Below are 17111 nucleotides of genomic sequence, written 5' to 3' on the forward strand. Positions count from 1 at the left end.
CCCCCCCCCCCCCCCCGGCCCGTTCCTCCTCCTTCGATTCTTTAACAGCCCGCCAGCCCCCATTTCTCCTCCTCCTTTAATTTTTTTTTTCACCATTAACACCAATAACTTGATTCGAATTTAACAAAAAATTGATAAATAACTTGTTCATGTAGATTAAGTCATGGCTCCTCCATCAACATTTAGAAATCAACAATTGCAAGTAAAACAAAACCTAAACTCATCAACAATAATTTCAGATCTACCAAACGATTTAGAAGTAATAATACTAATATTCGTTCCTTTGTTCCGATCTGCCATGAAAATGATTCCTCCTTTAATTTTTTTCACCATTAACAGCATTATTTCAAACCTTATCAAATGCTCCAATAAGCACAAGACGAGGAAGTGATAAATTGTCATAAGTTATTTATCATCACCAATTGGATGTAGTCATTTGAAAAAATTAAATAAAAGACAAAAAAATAATGAAGGGAGGGGTTAATGAAGCTTAGTAATGGTGTTCTTGAAAAAAAAAATTTAGCCTAAATGAAGAAGATGAAGAAACGGGGTGGGGTGGGGGTGGAGGATATGAAGAAGATGAAGAAATGGGGTGGGGGGTACGAAGAAGATGAAGAAATGGGGGTGTTGGGGGTGGGGAAAGGGGCTGGTTATGAAGAAGATGAAGATGAAAGTGGATTTTTAATTTTTTTTAATTTATTTTAATATATATATATATATATATAAAGAGAGAGAGAGAGAGAGAGAGAGAGAAAACTTGTAAAATTAAAAGGTGGGACCCACTATTTTCCATGTTTTTTAAGCAATTTACGCGCTGATTTTTTTAAAAATTGTCATGTCAACAATTAGGGTGGAAAAAAATTCACTTGAAAGTTGTTAAGGGGGGTAAATAATTACCCGATTAGTTTAGGGTCTAAAGTAAGTTTTGGCTACAAGTTTAGTGGTGTTTCGATGTATTATCTCTTTTTCTTTTTATACATTTGAAGATATTTGCATCATAATGATGTTTTAACTAAAACAAATCATTCAAATCTCTTTGAATTTTATTGATGTATACATTTTTTCCCACGAAGCACACTTTACTTGATCATTTAATTTTATAATTTTGAGTAACTCATGGTACACAGTTTGATAATATGAGTAACATGTCAAAATATTAAACTAATTACATGCGATGCACGTGCAATACATGTATGTGAAAATTAATGTGTTAGTTGAATCAAAATCGAAACTTTGTGATCACTATTATATTTTGTTTTATAATTTACAGGTCGTATATGAATGTCGGTTGTCTTGAAGAATTTCTTGTGTTAAGGTTAGATTTAATTGTATTATTTTAATAGTTTTATTATCTTATTGTTTTATTTTAATTTACAAATGCTAGATGAATATGGGTCGACTTTGAAATTTTTTTTTAGGTAAAGGTTAGGTTTAATTGTACTATCGTAATATTTTTATTAGTTTGTTATTTTGTGGTAGTTTACAGTTCGTAGATGAATCTCGATCGTCTTTGAAAATTTTTTGTGTAAAATTTAAGTTTAATTGTATTGTTGTGATATCACTTTTATTGTATTATTTTGTTGCAATTTACAGGTGATAGATAAATGTTGATCGGCTTTGAAATTTTTTTTATGTAAAGATTAGGTTTAGCTGTATTATTTTGATATCTCTATTATCGTATTACTTTGTTATTGTTTTACATGTGGTATATGAGTCTCAAATGACTTTGAGAGAATTTTTGTGTGTAAAGATTAGATTTAATTGTATTATTTTGATGTCTCTATCATTGTATTATTTTGCTACAATTTACAAATGATAGATGAGTGTAGCATGATTTTTAAAAATATTTTTGGTAAAAATTAGGTTTAAAAAATAAATTCTTCATCTTTACATACTCAAAAGATATTAAATTTAATTATTATATTCATCTTTATTATTTAAATAAATATTCTATTTAGTGTCATGTTTGAACTCATTAAAGTGAGATACACGCATAAGGCACGTACACCAAAACTAGTTAGCATCGATAAGTGGTAAAATCTTAATTTTGTTTCAGTTGAGGTTATTGTATATACACTCGAAGAAAATTATGTTTAATTTTGTTAACATATGAGAACATACGCGAAAAAATAATTTTAAAATTCCTACCAAAAGGGTCATATGAGAATAATATATCATGCATCCAATTAAAATAAATCATAATTCAAATATCTAAATAAATTAATTAACAAATTTATGAAAGTGTCCTGTATTTAGTCTTCTCCATATGTGAGAATGTTTGGATATAAAGGCAAAATGACCTTCTGAATCCTCTATTATGTCAGTTTTGTAAGTTGGACACTTCTACTTAAAGGTTTGTCATCTGGACCCTTGAATCCATCAAAAAGCAACATTTCACACTCTTTGACCATAGGCAAGGTCATGATGATTAGGACAAAGAGAGTATAACCACACACCTAGGGGTGCGAGTGTGGGTCAATTTTTGACCAATTTTATATTAAAATAATTAAACAAAATAAAAATAATATTAAAATTTTAAAAAAAATTGAAAAGGATCATTTTTCCCTCCATCTTTTTAACAAACAACAACAACAAACCCAGTGTATTCCCACTTAGTGGGGTCTGGGGGGGTAAGATGTACGCAGTCCATACCTCTACCTCTGATGAAGTAGAAAGGCTGTTTCCGAAATTTAAAAATATTTCTAAAAATTTAAAATTATTTTAAAAATATTTTTAAAATTAAAAAATAAAATAAAAAAGAATCTTTTTTTCCCTCCATCATTTTTAATTTAAAAATATTTTTAAAATAATTTAAAAATAATTTAAAATATTTTTAAAAATTTAAAAATAATTTTAAAAATATTTTTAAAAATTTTTAAAAAAATATTTTTCCCCTCCCCATCCCCCAGCCCCGCCTTTTTTTTCCTCCATCATTTTTAATTTAAAAATATTTTTAAAAATTTAAAAATAATAAATTTAAAAAAAAAATTCCCAACCGACCCCCTTCTCCAGCCCTTCCCCATCCCACCCAGCCCCCCACTCCACCCAGTTCCATCCACCCTTCTCGCCCAGCTCTCCAGCCCCACGTGACCCCTCCCCCTTCCCCAGCCCGTCCCCATCCCACCCAGCCTCACGCAACCCCTTCCCCAGCCCCCTATTTCACCCAACCCCCTTTCTCCAACCCCCCACCTAACCCAACCCCCCACCTCACCCTCCCCTACCTAGCCCCATGCAACCCCCTCCCCAGCCCCCACCCCACTCAGCCCCTCCTCAAGCCCCTAGGCCCCCACGCCAACCCCTCCTCCACAATTAATTTAAATTAAATATTTTAAATGTATAAATCATATTTAAATTAATTAATTATTTAAGTAAAATTTATTTAAATTAGGTAAGAACTTTAAATTTGAGAAAATAATTAATTTAAAATTTAATTAATTTAAATAAATTAATTAGTTAAAACTTTTAATTAATTAATTAAATTAATTTTAATATTTAATTAATTTTAATGTAATACTTTTTTTTAATTTTCAAAATGATTATTTAAATTTTTTAAATTTTAAAAGCATGATTATTCAATTTATTTTACAATTTATAAATATTTTTTATTTAATTAAATTAATTTTAATATTTAATTTGTTATATAGTAGGTTCAGGATTTCAAACACAAACATATTAATAGAGATGTCCAACTTACAAAATCGATATAGTATAGATCCAATATAATGTAATAAATAATAATATAAATGTCAATTTTGAGCCTGTACTCCTTGGCACCTTGCAGGGATACTAATTCACGATTTACATTTGACTAATTCAATCTTTTCCCGTATACTTTAAAAACTTCATTTTTGTTATTTTTCATCGCAGGATTACAGATTCAACAAACCATCAAAAGGAGCACATGCACAAATGACACACACAAAAAAAGAAGTAAAACACAATAATTTTATTTTCTTTTTTCTTTTTTCCATTTTTTTTCTACTTTATTTTTTCCTCAGATAGATCTATAGATTGAAATACCATAGATGAGAAGTTAAGGAAATTAAGTAAGAAATCGAAAGATGTAATCAATCAATCACTGTCACTGCTACTGCTACTATCATGTCCATCATGCTTCTTCTCCTTCTTGTCTTTCTTCTTCTTCTTCTCCTTTTTCCCTTCTCCATCTTTGTGATGATGCTTTTCACCACTTTCATCACCATGGATCTTGTCCTTTATCTTATCAACAAGTCCTTCCTTGTGCTGATCACCACTATGTCCATGTCCATGTTCTTCCTTCTTCTTGTGTTCCTCCTTTTTGTGTTCCCCATGGTGACCTTCTTTGTCTCCTTCCTTGTGTCCTCCTCCCATGTGGAGTTTCTCTTCTATTTTGTGGATGATTCCTGACATGTTTTGGTCAGAGATGAGAAATGGATTTAGGTTTGTGTTTGGGTTTTTGTAGAATTGTTATTGATGTGAGTGAGGAAAATGGGGAGCAAGAGGGGAGTATTTAATGGAGGAAAAAGGGTGGGGTTGTTGCCACCTTGTTACGTGTACCCGATTCCAACGCGATAGATGCACTCTCTCCGCTCATTTTTACTCATTGTTTTATTTTTTTTTTATAAAAATTAATTTTAGTTATGCTTGAAATTTAAACGAATTAGGTTAATTTAAAAATAAACAACATAAATCTCACTATAATAGAAATTATTACTATTTTTTTCATAAATTTTTAATACTGCGTAATCTCATTAAAAAGTGAAATAGATATATTGTATCGTCACAATATATAATTTAGTCATGAATACATTATAATCAAGTAATCCTTCAAATACATGCGTGACCTACAAATACATGATTAATGTGTTTCAAATATATGGTTCAATTTCAATTACATCGTTATGTATTCGAATTCAGTCGCACACATCGAAGGGTTGCATTATATGAGTGGTTACAATATGTGTAATGGTTGTTATTAATCATGTACTAATTAATTTAAAGCAGTGAGGATAAATTAATATAATAAATTTTTTTGTAGATTTATGTAATTTACTTATTTAATAGTTTAAATTTTAAATTTAAATATTTAAAATTTTTACTGAAAATGTTATAAGTTATAATTTTTTTTATATGAATATGATAGAAAAAATATATTTTAAAACATTAATCAAAACTCATGTAACTTGGACTATTGAAAAACAAAAAATGAGGAGAAAAAAAAAAGAAGTTCTAAAAAATAAAATGCTCTTAGACTATATATAAAATTAAAACAAAAATTATCCATAATTTGATCAAAAATATCATATGGTTACAAATTAAACCTATTAAGAAAGGTAGTTACTGGGGAAAGGGGTGGGTGTCGGCACGTTACTATTCAATTTGGCCATTTACATTTATGGCCTTGTTACGTGTACACACAATCCAACACGAAGATATAATTTTTTTGTTTTTTTTAAAGGATAAGAATGCTCTCTCCATTACCTTTTAATTATTTTCCTAGTTGGAATGGCATGAGCATCAAAACTCATCGATCAGACCTCAAACTTGTCCTAAATATTCATTTAGGCTCCTAAACTAAGGTCTATATCTATTAAACCTGTAATCGCGTCGAATTTTATTCTAATTGAATATTTTTTGCCTAATCAACAATAGGCATAAAGTGTGTGTAATACACTCGCCTGACGTGACAAAATTAGCCAACTAGAAAAAAACACCTGGCAAACAAAATACGAGGAATTACTATTTTTTTATATTTTTCTATTTAATTATCTATTTAATACAACAACAACAAACCCAGTGTATTCCCACATAGTGAGGTCTGGGGAGAGTAAGATGTACGCAGTCCATACCTCTACCTCTAAAGAAGTAGAAAGACTGTTTTCGATAGACCCCCGGCTCGAGACACGAAATACTACACAAATACATAGTAAAGCATGGAACAAGATGGCACAACATAAATACGACACCCACAAGTAATAGAAAATAGGGAAAAGTAAACAGATTCGTAATAAAGCATGAAACAAGGTATCATAACAAGAATAATACCCCCACCAAGTAATTCATAGCGATCCAAACTAACCCTAGCCTTCTTCCCTAATTCGCTTCCTCCAGATCTTCCTATCTAGGGTCATGTCCTCAGTGAACTGTAACTGCTCCATGTCCCGCCTAATCACCTCTCCCCAGTACTTCTTCGGCCCACCCCTACCCCGCCTAAAACCATCCAAAGCTAGCCTCTCACACCTACAAATTGGGGCATCCATACCCCTCCATATCACGTGTCCGAACTATCTCAATCGGACTTCCCACATCTTATTCTCCACTGGAGTCACACCAACCTTCTCCCTAATAGTCTCATTCCGAACTCTATCCCCCTAGTCAGCCCACACATTCAACGCAACATCCACATTTCCGCCACCTTCATTTTTTGAATGTGGGAGTTCTTAACTGGCCAACACTCCGCTCCATACAACATGGCCGGACGGACTGCCACCTTGTAGAATTTTCCTTTAAGCTTGGACGGCACCTTCTTATCACACAACACCCCCGAAGCGAGCTTCCACTTCATCCATCTCGCCCCAATACAGTGCGAGACATACTCGTCAATCTCACCGTTACCCTGAATCACGGCCCCGAGATACTTAAAACTATCCCTCTTACATACCACCTATGATTCCAACTTCACTGCCATCCCATTCTCCAGCCTCACGTCATTAAACTTGCATTCCAAATACTCTGTCTTGCTCCTACTCAATCTGAACCCTTTAGACTCAAGAATTTATCTCCACACCTCTAATTTATCATTCACACCCCCCGCGTCTCATCAATCAAAACTACATCATCTGCAAAAAGCATACACCAAGACATCTCTCCTTGAATACGCCGCGTCAACACATCCATCACCAAAGCAAACAAAAAGGGACTAAGAGTAGATCCCTGATGCAATCCTGTCAAGACAGTGAAATGCTCTGAGTCTCCTCCCGCCGTCCTCACCTGAGTTTTAGCTCCATCATACATGTCCTTAATTTCTCTGATATATGCCACCGGGACTCCACTCACCTCCAAGCATCTCCAAAGCACCTCCCTGGGACTTTGTCGTATGCCTTCTCCAAGTCGATAAACACCATGTGCAGGTCCTTCTTCCTTTCCCTACACTGTTTCACCAGCCTCCGTACCAGGTGAATTGCCTCCGTCGTCGAGCAATCAGGCATAAATCCAAACTGATTCTCTGAAATAGACACTATCCGTCTCAGCCTTACCTCGACCACTCTCTCTCAAATTTTCATAGAGTGACTCAATAACTTAATACCCCTATAGTTATTGCAACTCTGAATGTCACCCTTGTTCTTTTAAAGAGGGATCATAGTACTTCACCTCCAAGCCTCGGGCATTTTCGCCGTCTTGAAAATTTTGTTAAACAATCCAGTCAACCACCTTAAACCAGCCTCGCCAGAAAACTTTCAAAAATCCATCGGTATCTCATCAGGCCCCGTCGCCCTACCCCTTCGCATCCTAGGAATAACCTCTCTAACCTCCTCTACCTTAAAACGTCTACAATAACTAAAATTCCAACACTTCTCTGAGTGCTCCAGCTCCCCTAACACAATAGCTCTATCCCCTTCGTCATTCAAGAGCCTATGAAAATACGACTGCCATCTATTCTTAATGTGGCCGTCCTCCACCAACACTGTACCGTCCTCCCCCTTAATGCACTTCACCCGGTCGAGGTCACAACCCTTCCTCTCCCGAGCCTTAGTGAGTCTAAACAACTTTTTTCCCCTCCTTTCTCCTGTAACCCCGCATACAAGCTCTCAAAAGCTGCCGTCTTAGCCGCCGTAACTACTAACTTAGCCTCCTTCCTAGCTAACTTGTACTCTTTTCTGTTTACCCGCTTCTCTTCTTCGTCCTTACTCTCAACCAACTTAGCATACGCCCCTTTCTTGGTCTCCACTTTCTTTTTCACCTCTTCATTCCACCACCAATTCCCCCGATGATGCCCGGCCCGGCCCCTAGAAATACCCAACACCTCACTAGCATTTTCCCTGATGCACCTAGCCACCCTATCCCACATACCATCCACGTCCCCCATTCACTCCTACACCCTCATTCCCGCCAACTTCTCCCCTATCTCCCACGCATTCACTGGCATCAAGCCGCCCCACTTAATTCTAGGTCTATACTCCTCACCCCTTCTCTTCCTATCCTTCCTTATACCCAAATCCATAACCAAGAGCCTATACTGGGTCGAAAGATTCTCACTCGGAATGACCTTACAGTCCTTACACAACACCCTATCCCCTTTCCTAAGCAACAAAAAGTTAATCTGGGTCTTGGTTATCGCGCTTCGAAAGGTGATCGTCGTTCTTCGGGAAGCCCGAGTTCACCGCTACCAGCCCAAAGGACCTCGCAAAATCCAATAGAGTAGCCCCCCTCTTCATTTCTTTCCCCAAAACCAAAATCACCATGCACATCACCAAAGCCTCCCGGTAACGCCCCGATGTGCCCATTGAAATCTCTTGCTACAGCAATCTTCTCCGAGCTAGGCACGCCTCTCACCACCTCATCCAAAGCCTCCCAAAACCACATTTTATCCTCCCCATCCAAGCCCACTTGCGGAGCATAAGCACTACACGCGTTCAGGGTAAACCCCCCAAAGACCACCTTAATAGTCATCAACCTATCGCTGATCCTCTTTACCTTTTTACCTCTACTACCTGAAAAAAAAGAAAAAAAACACCCCCACCCCACCTAGCGTCATCTTCACACCACCCCTCCCCCGTTTCACAGCTCTCTCACACACAAACACACCCATTCACTCACACGCACATAGTTCACACACATACACGAAAGCAGCAACATAGTTAACATTTTCCTGCGAGACTCACCGAAAAATCAACTTCAAAATCAGACACAAACACACAGAGTTCACTCACGCACACACACAGTTCACACACACACACGAGAAAGCAGTAACACAGTCAACGTTTTCCGGCGAGACTTGTCGGAAAATCAACTCCAAAAAAGAAAGATTTTTTTTTTCAAATCTTTGATGTTGTTGACAATGATGAAGAATGTTTACTTCTTTGATGTTGTCTTTAATGGTTAAGATTGATTGGTGATTTTGTTATTATTCGGAGTTGCTAATTTTCAACTGATTTGGTGGATTTTGATTTGAAGTTTTTCTTCAAATTGTTGCAAAGGAAATAATATTTGAGGAAGCAACAATCATGTTCACTGCTAATAGATTCAAATCTTGTGCAAAGGAAACAATTTTGTTCTTAATGAAACTTCAATTCTTGAAATCTTGTTTACTGCTAATTGTTGGGGGGGGGGGGGGGGGGGGGGGGTTTGTGAAGAAAAAGATGACTGTGGGGGAGCTTTTTTTTAAAAAAAAAAAATTAAAAATATTAGAATAATTAAAAATTAAATTAATAAAATAATTTAAATATAATTTTTAATAAAAAAAAGTAAAATATTATTTAATTTACTGTTCACGCGCTCAAGGAGAGTGTAATTATTTAATACACTCTCCCTGCCAAATCAGCATTTTGTGTCTGATAGGTACCAATTTTATCACTTGAGGTGCCTAATAGGTACAAATCTTAGTTGAGGGTTCTAAGTGAATTTTCGGGATAAGTTTGAGGTCTTATCGATGGATTTGACCTTCTATAAATTATATTCTTCGTTTTAATTTTTGTGTCATATTTCACTTTTAAAAATTTAAATATATTTATATTTTCAAATATTTTAAATAATTAGTTATTATAGCTTTTAATATTTTAAAATAATTTTTAAATATATAAATTTTATTTTAAAAAAATCAAAAACTTCATGTTCGAATTTATGGTGCGACTTACCTTTTGTTTTGATGTATTGGAAAGCCGAATTGTTTTATTCGGATTTTTCTTTTGATTTCTCATTTTGATAGTCATATTAAAATTAAATTAATTTAAATTCATGATACATAAAGCTCGTTCAAGAAGAACGTTCTCAACCAAGAAATTTTTTTATATCAAAGGCAAAAATTTAATGTCTCTAATTAGGAGAAGAGCAATCACATTTGCGATCATCTTATGGCAAGTCAAATCCGCAACTTCATGTTGACGTTATTGTGTGCATTAAAACTTTCATTTGAAATCTGATTGTTTAATTGGTGGGAATAGAATAATAATTCAAGATTATTTTATTTTATTTTTGATAATAAATAATTTTTAGTCTCAAAATTATTTTATTTCACTATTCATATTTAAATAATGAAATAACTTATCACAAAAATAAAATAAAATAAAATAAGAAAATATAACATAAACATACACTTTAACTTATCATATTTACACAAATCTCCACCTTACAAAGAAATTACAAAATCTGGATTAATTATGTATGGTTAGGTTATCAAAAATTAATTATGTACATCGACAGATTTAGAATCAAAAAAAATATATCGAACGCTAATTATGTATCTTTGCAAAGAAAAAAATGTATCTTCAAATATACCGAGAACTAATTATGTATCTCGACAAATCCATAATTGAGATTTTCAGTAATTATGTGAAATGCTGAAATTTTTTGTAACCAAGCTTCGAACTGTCAAAATTTATAATTTGCCGATAAAATAATTCTATAAAATATTCTTATCGATCCCATCTCACGAAGTGAACGACACTCGCATATACCAATTCCATAGAGACTTCTAACATTCATTTAACTTGAATTAGCTGAACTAAATTGCTGTTTATTTAAACTGTCCATTAATGTCTAATCACCCTAGTCAGGATTTTCTCCTTGTTGAATCAACAATGCAACAAAAAGTTTGCCAAAATAACTCTCTTTACCTTCAATTAGAAAAAATTACCAAAACGATTTATACCATCTGTCACAAATCAAACTATAAAAATAATAAACTACTCAATATAATCTCACCAGTCGGATATGAGGAGGATAAAATATACGAAGACCTTACCCCCTTTATGGGATAGAGAAGTTGTTCGATAAACTCTCGACTCAAAAGGGAAGTTATTCGAGACAGGCTGTCAGATTAAATTAATTAAGAAAATTATAACATGAAATCATGCAACATTGCTGTAGAAACTAGACTTTGGCATGTAATTTGGAGAGTTTTTCATGCTTTTCAGATTATTAAAGATTAACAATCAATATGCTTTAATCAAATATGTAAGCAGCGACCTATTCTTCACGTTAGCAAGACCATCTATACATTTTTTTTAATGATGGTAGTGTCCGGATCGACCTGTGCACAGTTTAACCTCACACCAGCACAGTTACCGAATACCTTAGTAGCTAGCATGAGAAAATATACTTATTTCAGATGAAATAAATAGTCTAGTAGCTAAGCTGACAAATTGTAAAATTGCACGCAGACCTTACTCATACCTTGAGAAGAATGAAGTTGTTCCTATTGACCCTTGGCTCAAAGATCGAGAGACTGTTCGTATAGACCCTCGGCTCAAAGGGAGAGAGACTGTTCTACAGACCCTCGGCTCAAAGGTAGAGAGAGATCGTTCCTATAGACCCTCGGCTCAAAGATAGAGAGACTGTTCCTATAGACCCTCGGCTCAAAGGTAGAGAGATGTTCCTATAGACCCTCGGTTCAAAGGTAGAGAGACTGTTCCTATAGACCCTCGGCTCAAAGGTAGAGAGACCGTTCCTATAGACCCTCGGCTCAAAGGTAGAGAGAGACCGTTCATAGACACTCGGCTCAAAGGTAGAGAGAGACCGTTCCAATAGATCCTCGGCTCCAAGGTAGAGAGGCTGTTCCAATAGACCCTCGGCTCAAATATGAAACATCAATACCCAAATGCTACTCATGAAATCTATTCATAATAGAGAAGAAGATGCAAATGGAAAATAAGCATGCTGGAATTCGCCTTTTTTGTAGAAATACCTATAACACCTTCACAAATCATTACAAATGCTACATATAACTAACATGGTTGATATAAATTACAAATGAAGAGAAAGCAATACACGTATTGCCTATTTGCTCAATTCTTTTAATGTTATCTCCTGGTAAAATGAGTAGTAGCAGATACAGATGCTGCTCAAAATTGTTTCATCGCTCCCCTCTCCTTTTGCTAATGCCACAGCTCAACGCGTTAGGAAAGGAAGGCAGCAATAAGCAAAGCATAGTTATGATCATAGCCTTCACATTTGTTCTTGTTATATAAAAAACTAGAAGTGACAAAATTAATAACTAGCACCTGGAAAAGTGAATACCATTCATCAGCTCGTTGTTTACAAGGGGCGGAGGGATATCTAGGCTGCTGAACATGCTCCTTGATGAGGAACAAGAACAAATTTAATACGCTGCCTTCCATGTTGAAAGTGCAACTCCAAAACGGCCCTTCCATCCTTGCAGTAGCCATTCACTATCTACATCGATCATAAAATTCTTGTCATACACTTTGAATCCTTCTGTTATCAGTCTCATGATCTCTTGATCCAAAGGAAGCTGCCGAAAACCAGCCTTCATAATCCGGATTTGCCACTGCTTGTATGTTTCTGGCCTCTCAATTCTCTCGGCACCTTCACACGCAATGACATTCATTGCCTCCTGACCAAGAATATTCTTTTCAACCAGCATCCGCTCGTGCATTTCCCGAGGAATAGTAGCTTCAAGCATATCAAACAAGGATGAGTAGTGAAAAAGAGCCTCACGGAATCGTGAGACGAAGAATGGGGCATTATAAGCACCATTTACAATTCCCTGTATAAAAACATCTGGATTCAACCTCCTGAGAAGATTCAGGAAAACATCTCTTGGACTATTCACCACCACAGTCTCATCAAGTAGATTCCTAAAACGGAACAGACAATTTACCACAAGAGCCTCACCCTTACTGATCTTAAGATCCTCAAGTTTAATTGTTTCCCACTTTTGTGCTATAGCATGGAACTCAAAAGGAACTTTGAAGCTCTCAGCATAATTAGCTAACCGCCGCCCTGTTTCTTCAACCCTTTCTGCTGGTCGGAAACCAGGATTTGGAAAATCAATCCCAGTTATACGAAGCTTGGGAGGTCCACCTGGTCTAGAAGAGAGACGTTGTATGAGGCCAGGCCATTGGAAACCCCACATAATGCCAATGTCGATAATATGTACTGTTGATGCCTTTTCAGCTAGATTCAAAATAGTCTTATTTGAGAAAAAGCTAGAGACAGTTCTGAATGGGCAAGCAGCAAGCAATAGGTGGTATGCTTTCAAGATATCAGCTGCCGATACAGGCCGTGCAATAAGGGCTTTATAAATATGAGTACCGGATCCAGCCATCCTTGCCTCAAGACCATCAGCAAAATAATGCGCCAGCCTCTGCATCCCATCCCCCATAGGACAAGAACTTTGTCTGATCTGCTTCAGAAGCTCATTTGCTGTTCTTTGATTACCGGCAGCAACAGCTTGTGCACATAGCGTCAAGAGTGTGCTCAAGTCCACTACATCTCTTTTAAGCCCTTTTTTCTTTCCCTGGAACTTCTTGCCATTCGATCCCTTTGAGAGGCCATTCTCTAATGCATTTTGCCTTGATATAGCCTGCAAGGTTTCCCGAAGAGCAGATTCATTTTTCCCTGCGCTGCATAGCAGCACCCTATCAAACATTTCTGATCGAACAGTTGGTTCAGAAAATACTGCAGACTGCTTGTTGCTTCTCCCTTCCGTTGAATCTACTATATCTTCATGAAGGGTGTTTTTCTTCCCTCTCGACCTTTCAGGAGATTGCTTTTCCCCATACTTCTCAAACTTTACTACTGCATCTTTTCTCTCTTCATACTGCTCCTTTCCCACAACATTATACCTCACATCAGCAAGCAAGCTATTGCCCGTAGGAAGGAACTTACTTGCCTCCTCCACTCCTTTCTTAAACTGCATAATAGACTCTCCGTCACTAAATATGTCCGGAATCCTAATTGTGCTCACAGGAGAATCCACAGGCAAATCTGTGGCTGTGCCTGACAAACTGTGGGATGACACAGAAGTTGAACGCAAAGCAACACCAAGGAGCTTACTTGTCTCCTCCACGCCTTTCTTAAACTTCATAATGGGCTCTCTATCGCTAAATATATCGGCAATCCCAAGTGTGCTTACAGGAGAATCCACAAGCACATCTGTGACAGTGCCTGACGGACTGTAGGATGACCGAGAAGTTGAATGCAAAGCAACACCATCGGGAACATGAGACACATGTGACACGTCATCCTCACCGAGATCAAGAATCCAATTTGGGCATGGTAAGCCATCATTTCCACTATACTTGAAACCACTAAGGTCCACGGCATAAGGTTCATTCTGACCTAAACTGGATGGTTTCTCATGATTTGCAGAAGAAGGGTACCTCTCTCCAATAACTTCATAAAACGATCTTTCTGCAGCTTGAAGAGCTGCAGACTCTTGAAACATGCAAGTCTTCTCTTCAATGTCCTCTTCCATAAGCATCTGATTTATATACTTAAGCGCCCCGTCACCGAAATCGTAATCCTCATGAAAGTCATCTGCAGTTGATGGGACTAAAGTATTTGGTCCGATGTCAGATTGAAATGGACTAATATCGACACTCCTGTTGACTAAATTATCACTAACTCTGAGATTATTAATCAGATTCGGGTCAGGTAAAAATGAACAAGCTTCATCCTCTAATTTAATTGCAGATTCTGCCTCATATAGCTCCATGAAACCTTTATCAATTTTCAACTACTCTGCAAGAATTTAAGTATTCAAAGCCCCAAAATGTCAGCTCCAAATAAAATCCTTTTCAACCATAAAAGTAGCAATAAAAGAAGAAACTTCAGATCAACATGCTAATAATACATCAAAATACACACTCAAAACTTAAACCCCGAAAAAACGACATATCCAGTGTAGTCCCACTAGAGGAGTCTGGAGAGGGTAGTGTGTACGCAGAACTTTACCCTACCTAAGGAGATAGACAGACTGTTTCCAATAGACCTTCGGCTCAAGAAAATAATACGAGCGAAGAAACCAAGACAAATACTATACAAGGCATGACAAAGCTACCTAGACCTTATTCCTACCTCAAGGGTAAAGAGGTTGCTTCAAATAGAATCTTGGCTCAAGGAAAAATAGTCCAAAGCAATCCCAAAAAGAAATTAAAGGACGTAAAAGAAACAACATATAATAACAAAACAACAGATAGTAACAAAGACAGAAACTACAAGAAACAATAGATAGTAATTAGTAAAATCAAAGGACAAGAAGAAGCAATACTACGACTACTAATATGAACGGACAGTAACACAAAACACTACAACCTACTAACCTTCTACCTTAATCAGTGTCTTCCACACCGTCCCATCTAAAGTCAAGCCCTCGCTAAGCTGAAACTGCACCATGTACCTTCTAATTGTTAGAGTGGGTAAAAGTCCCACATTGGTTGGGGAATGGACTAGTGGTTTGCTTATATGGACTTGGATAATCTTCACCTCTTGAGCTAGCTTTTGAGGTTGAGTTAGGCCCAAGGTCCATTGACACTAATCACCTCTCCCTAACACTTAAAAAGTTTAAGCTACATCATCAATATTTAATTTGACTACGAATCAGCAAAGATCAAGAATCCAAAATCCAAAAATGTCCATACCAAATGTAATCCTTTTTCAATGATAAAAAGTATGCTAAAAGAACAACTTTTCATATCAACATGGTAATAATAAATGAAAAAACAATAACATAACTTAAAAGTCCGAAAAGAAATGAAAATTAATTACAGTTTAAGCTACATCACAAGAACTTAATGGACTATCAATTCAGCAGAAAAAATAAATAAATGAAACAACAAACATAGAAAATACCCAGTATTCACATAAACTTGTTTTTTGTACAGGAATAAAAGTCAAGCAAAAAGCTGAAATCTTGGTAGATGAATATTCAAAAGAATAACAAAAAAAAAAAAAACAGAACAAAGTTGCTATCATTTTCAGTAATTTTCAAAAGGGGTGGAAGTGAAGAAGGTGTAATAACAAAAAATAGTGAAGTAATGATGAACAAAGAAGAATTACCTGCAATTCTTGTCAAATAAGAGAGCACAACAGAGAGGAAAATATAACGGAAGAAAGGTATTGAGTATTTGACTTTTCTGAAGTATAATATAAGCACTACAATGAAAGGAGCATTTGAAGTTTCGGAGTACTCAGTAAAATTATTGCCACGTAATTAGGCTGCCTTAGGTTTAAGATGTGTAAACAGATAAAAATGTAAGATAAGATTGAGTATAATAAAAAAAAGAAGGTTATTGGGTATTGACTTTACAAGAATAGTTAAGTGCACTAAATTTTTTGCTATATATGTAATTTGAAAAAGGATTGGATTACAAGAGTATCTTGTAAGCAATCTTAGCTTGTATTCCTTCAAAATTATTTTCACAATTTAAATTCGTGACCTCTTGATCACGTGATAATAACTTTATCAATTACCTCGAAGCTCTTTGGGTATTAAATTTTCTTGATATATAAGCACTAAAATAAAGGAGCACATGATAAAGTTGTTGTCATATGATTAGGTGGTCAGGGGTTAAAGTAGCGGAAATAAGGCAGAAATGTAAGATAAAATTGAGTACAATAAGAAAGAAAGTTATCGGTATTGACTTTTAAGAGAAAGTTCGGTGTACTAAAACTTTCGTTACGAGCAAAATATTGAAAAGGACTGGACCATAAGAGTTTGTCGTACGCAATCTTACCTCACATTTCAAAAAAATTATTTTCACGACATAAACTCGTGACTTCTTGATAACGTGACAACTTTACCAATTGCTCCGAAGCTCTCTTCAGCATTGACATTTCTTTTTCTTGATATAATATAAGCACTATAATGAAGGGAGCATTGGAAGCCTCGGACTAACGGATAAAGTTGTTGTTATCTTATCAGATGGTTACGAATTCAAGTAGTCCAAACAACAAAAAATGTAAGATAAAATTGAGCACAATAGAGAATGGAGGTTATTAGGTATTGACTGGTGTATTAAAGCTTCCATTATGAGCGAGATGTGATTAAAACTTGAACCACAAGAGTCCATTATACACAATCTTATTTTGCAATTCTGTATAACTATTTTTACGATTTAAACTTGTGATCTCTTGATCAAGCGCGATAACAACTTACCAAATACTCCAAA

The 17111-nt window shown here is 35.7% G+C and overlaps 2 protein-coding genes across 4 annotated transcripts; both read right to left on the reverse strand.

Moving 5' to 3' along the window:
• Positions 1–3829: 3829 nt before the first annotated feature.
• LOC107871210 (dehydrin HIRD11) lies at positions 3830–4884 on the reverse strand. The gene has a single exon (XM_016718061.2). The coding sequence runs from the start codon at positions 4387–4389 to the stop codon at positions 4072–4074; it is 318 nt and encodes a 105-aa protein (XP_016573547.1). The 5' UTR covers positions 4390–4884; the 3' UTR covers positions 3830–4071.
• Positions 4885–11838: 6954 nt separating this feature from the next.
• Positions 11839–16158, reverse strand: LOC107871209 (scarecrow-like protein 30). 3 transcript variants are annotated; one of them, XM_016718060.2, is made up of 3 exons: positions 16000–16099; positions 15264–15494; positions 11839–14682 (listed from the first exon to the last, which is right to left on the reverse strand). In XM_016718060.2, exon 3 carries the CDS (start codon positions 14654–14656, stop codon positions 12296–12298), a length of 2361 nt encoding a protein of 786 aa, XP_016573546.2. In that variant the 5' UTR covers positions 14657–14682; positions 15264–15494; positions 16000–16099; the 3' UTR covers positions 11839–12295. The 3 variants fall into 3 exon arrangements, with proteins under 3 accessions (XP_016573546.2, XP_016573543.2, XP_047268651.1); XM_016718057.2 differs by lacking the exon at positions 15264–15494 and having other exon boundaries at positions 16000–16158; XM_047412695.1 differs by lacking the exon at positions 16000–16099 and having other exon boundaries at positions 15271–15922.
• Between the last annotated feature and the right edge of the window lie 953 nt (positions 16159–17111).

The sequence above is a fragment of the Capsicum annuum genome, chromosome 5, assembly GCF_002878395.1.
Source record: "Capsicum annuum cultivar UCD-10X-F1 chromosome 5, UCD10Xv1.1, whole genome shotgun sequence".
Lineage (NCBI taxonomy): Eukaryota > Viridiplantae > Streptophyta > Magnoliopsida > Solanales > Solanaceae > Capsicum > Capsicum annuum.

Excerpts from the sequence above, each read along its gene's own strand:
- LOC107871210 (XM_016718061.2), bottom strand. The coding sequence starts at position 4,389 with ATGTCAGGAATCATCCACAAAATAGAAGAGAAACTCCACATGGGAGGA.
- LOC107871209 (XM_016718057.2), bottom strand. The coding sequence starts at position 14,656 with ATGGAGCTATATGAGGCAGAATCTGCAATTAAATTAGAGGATGAAGCT.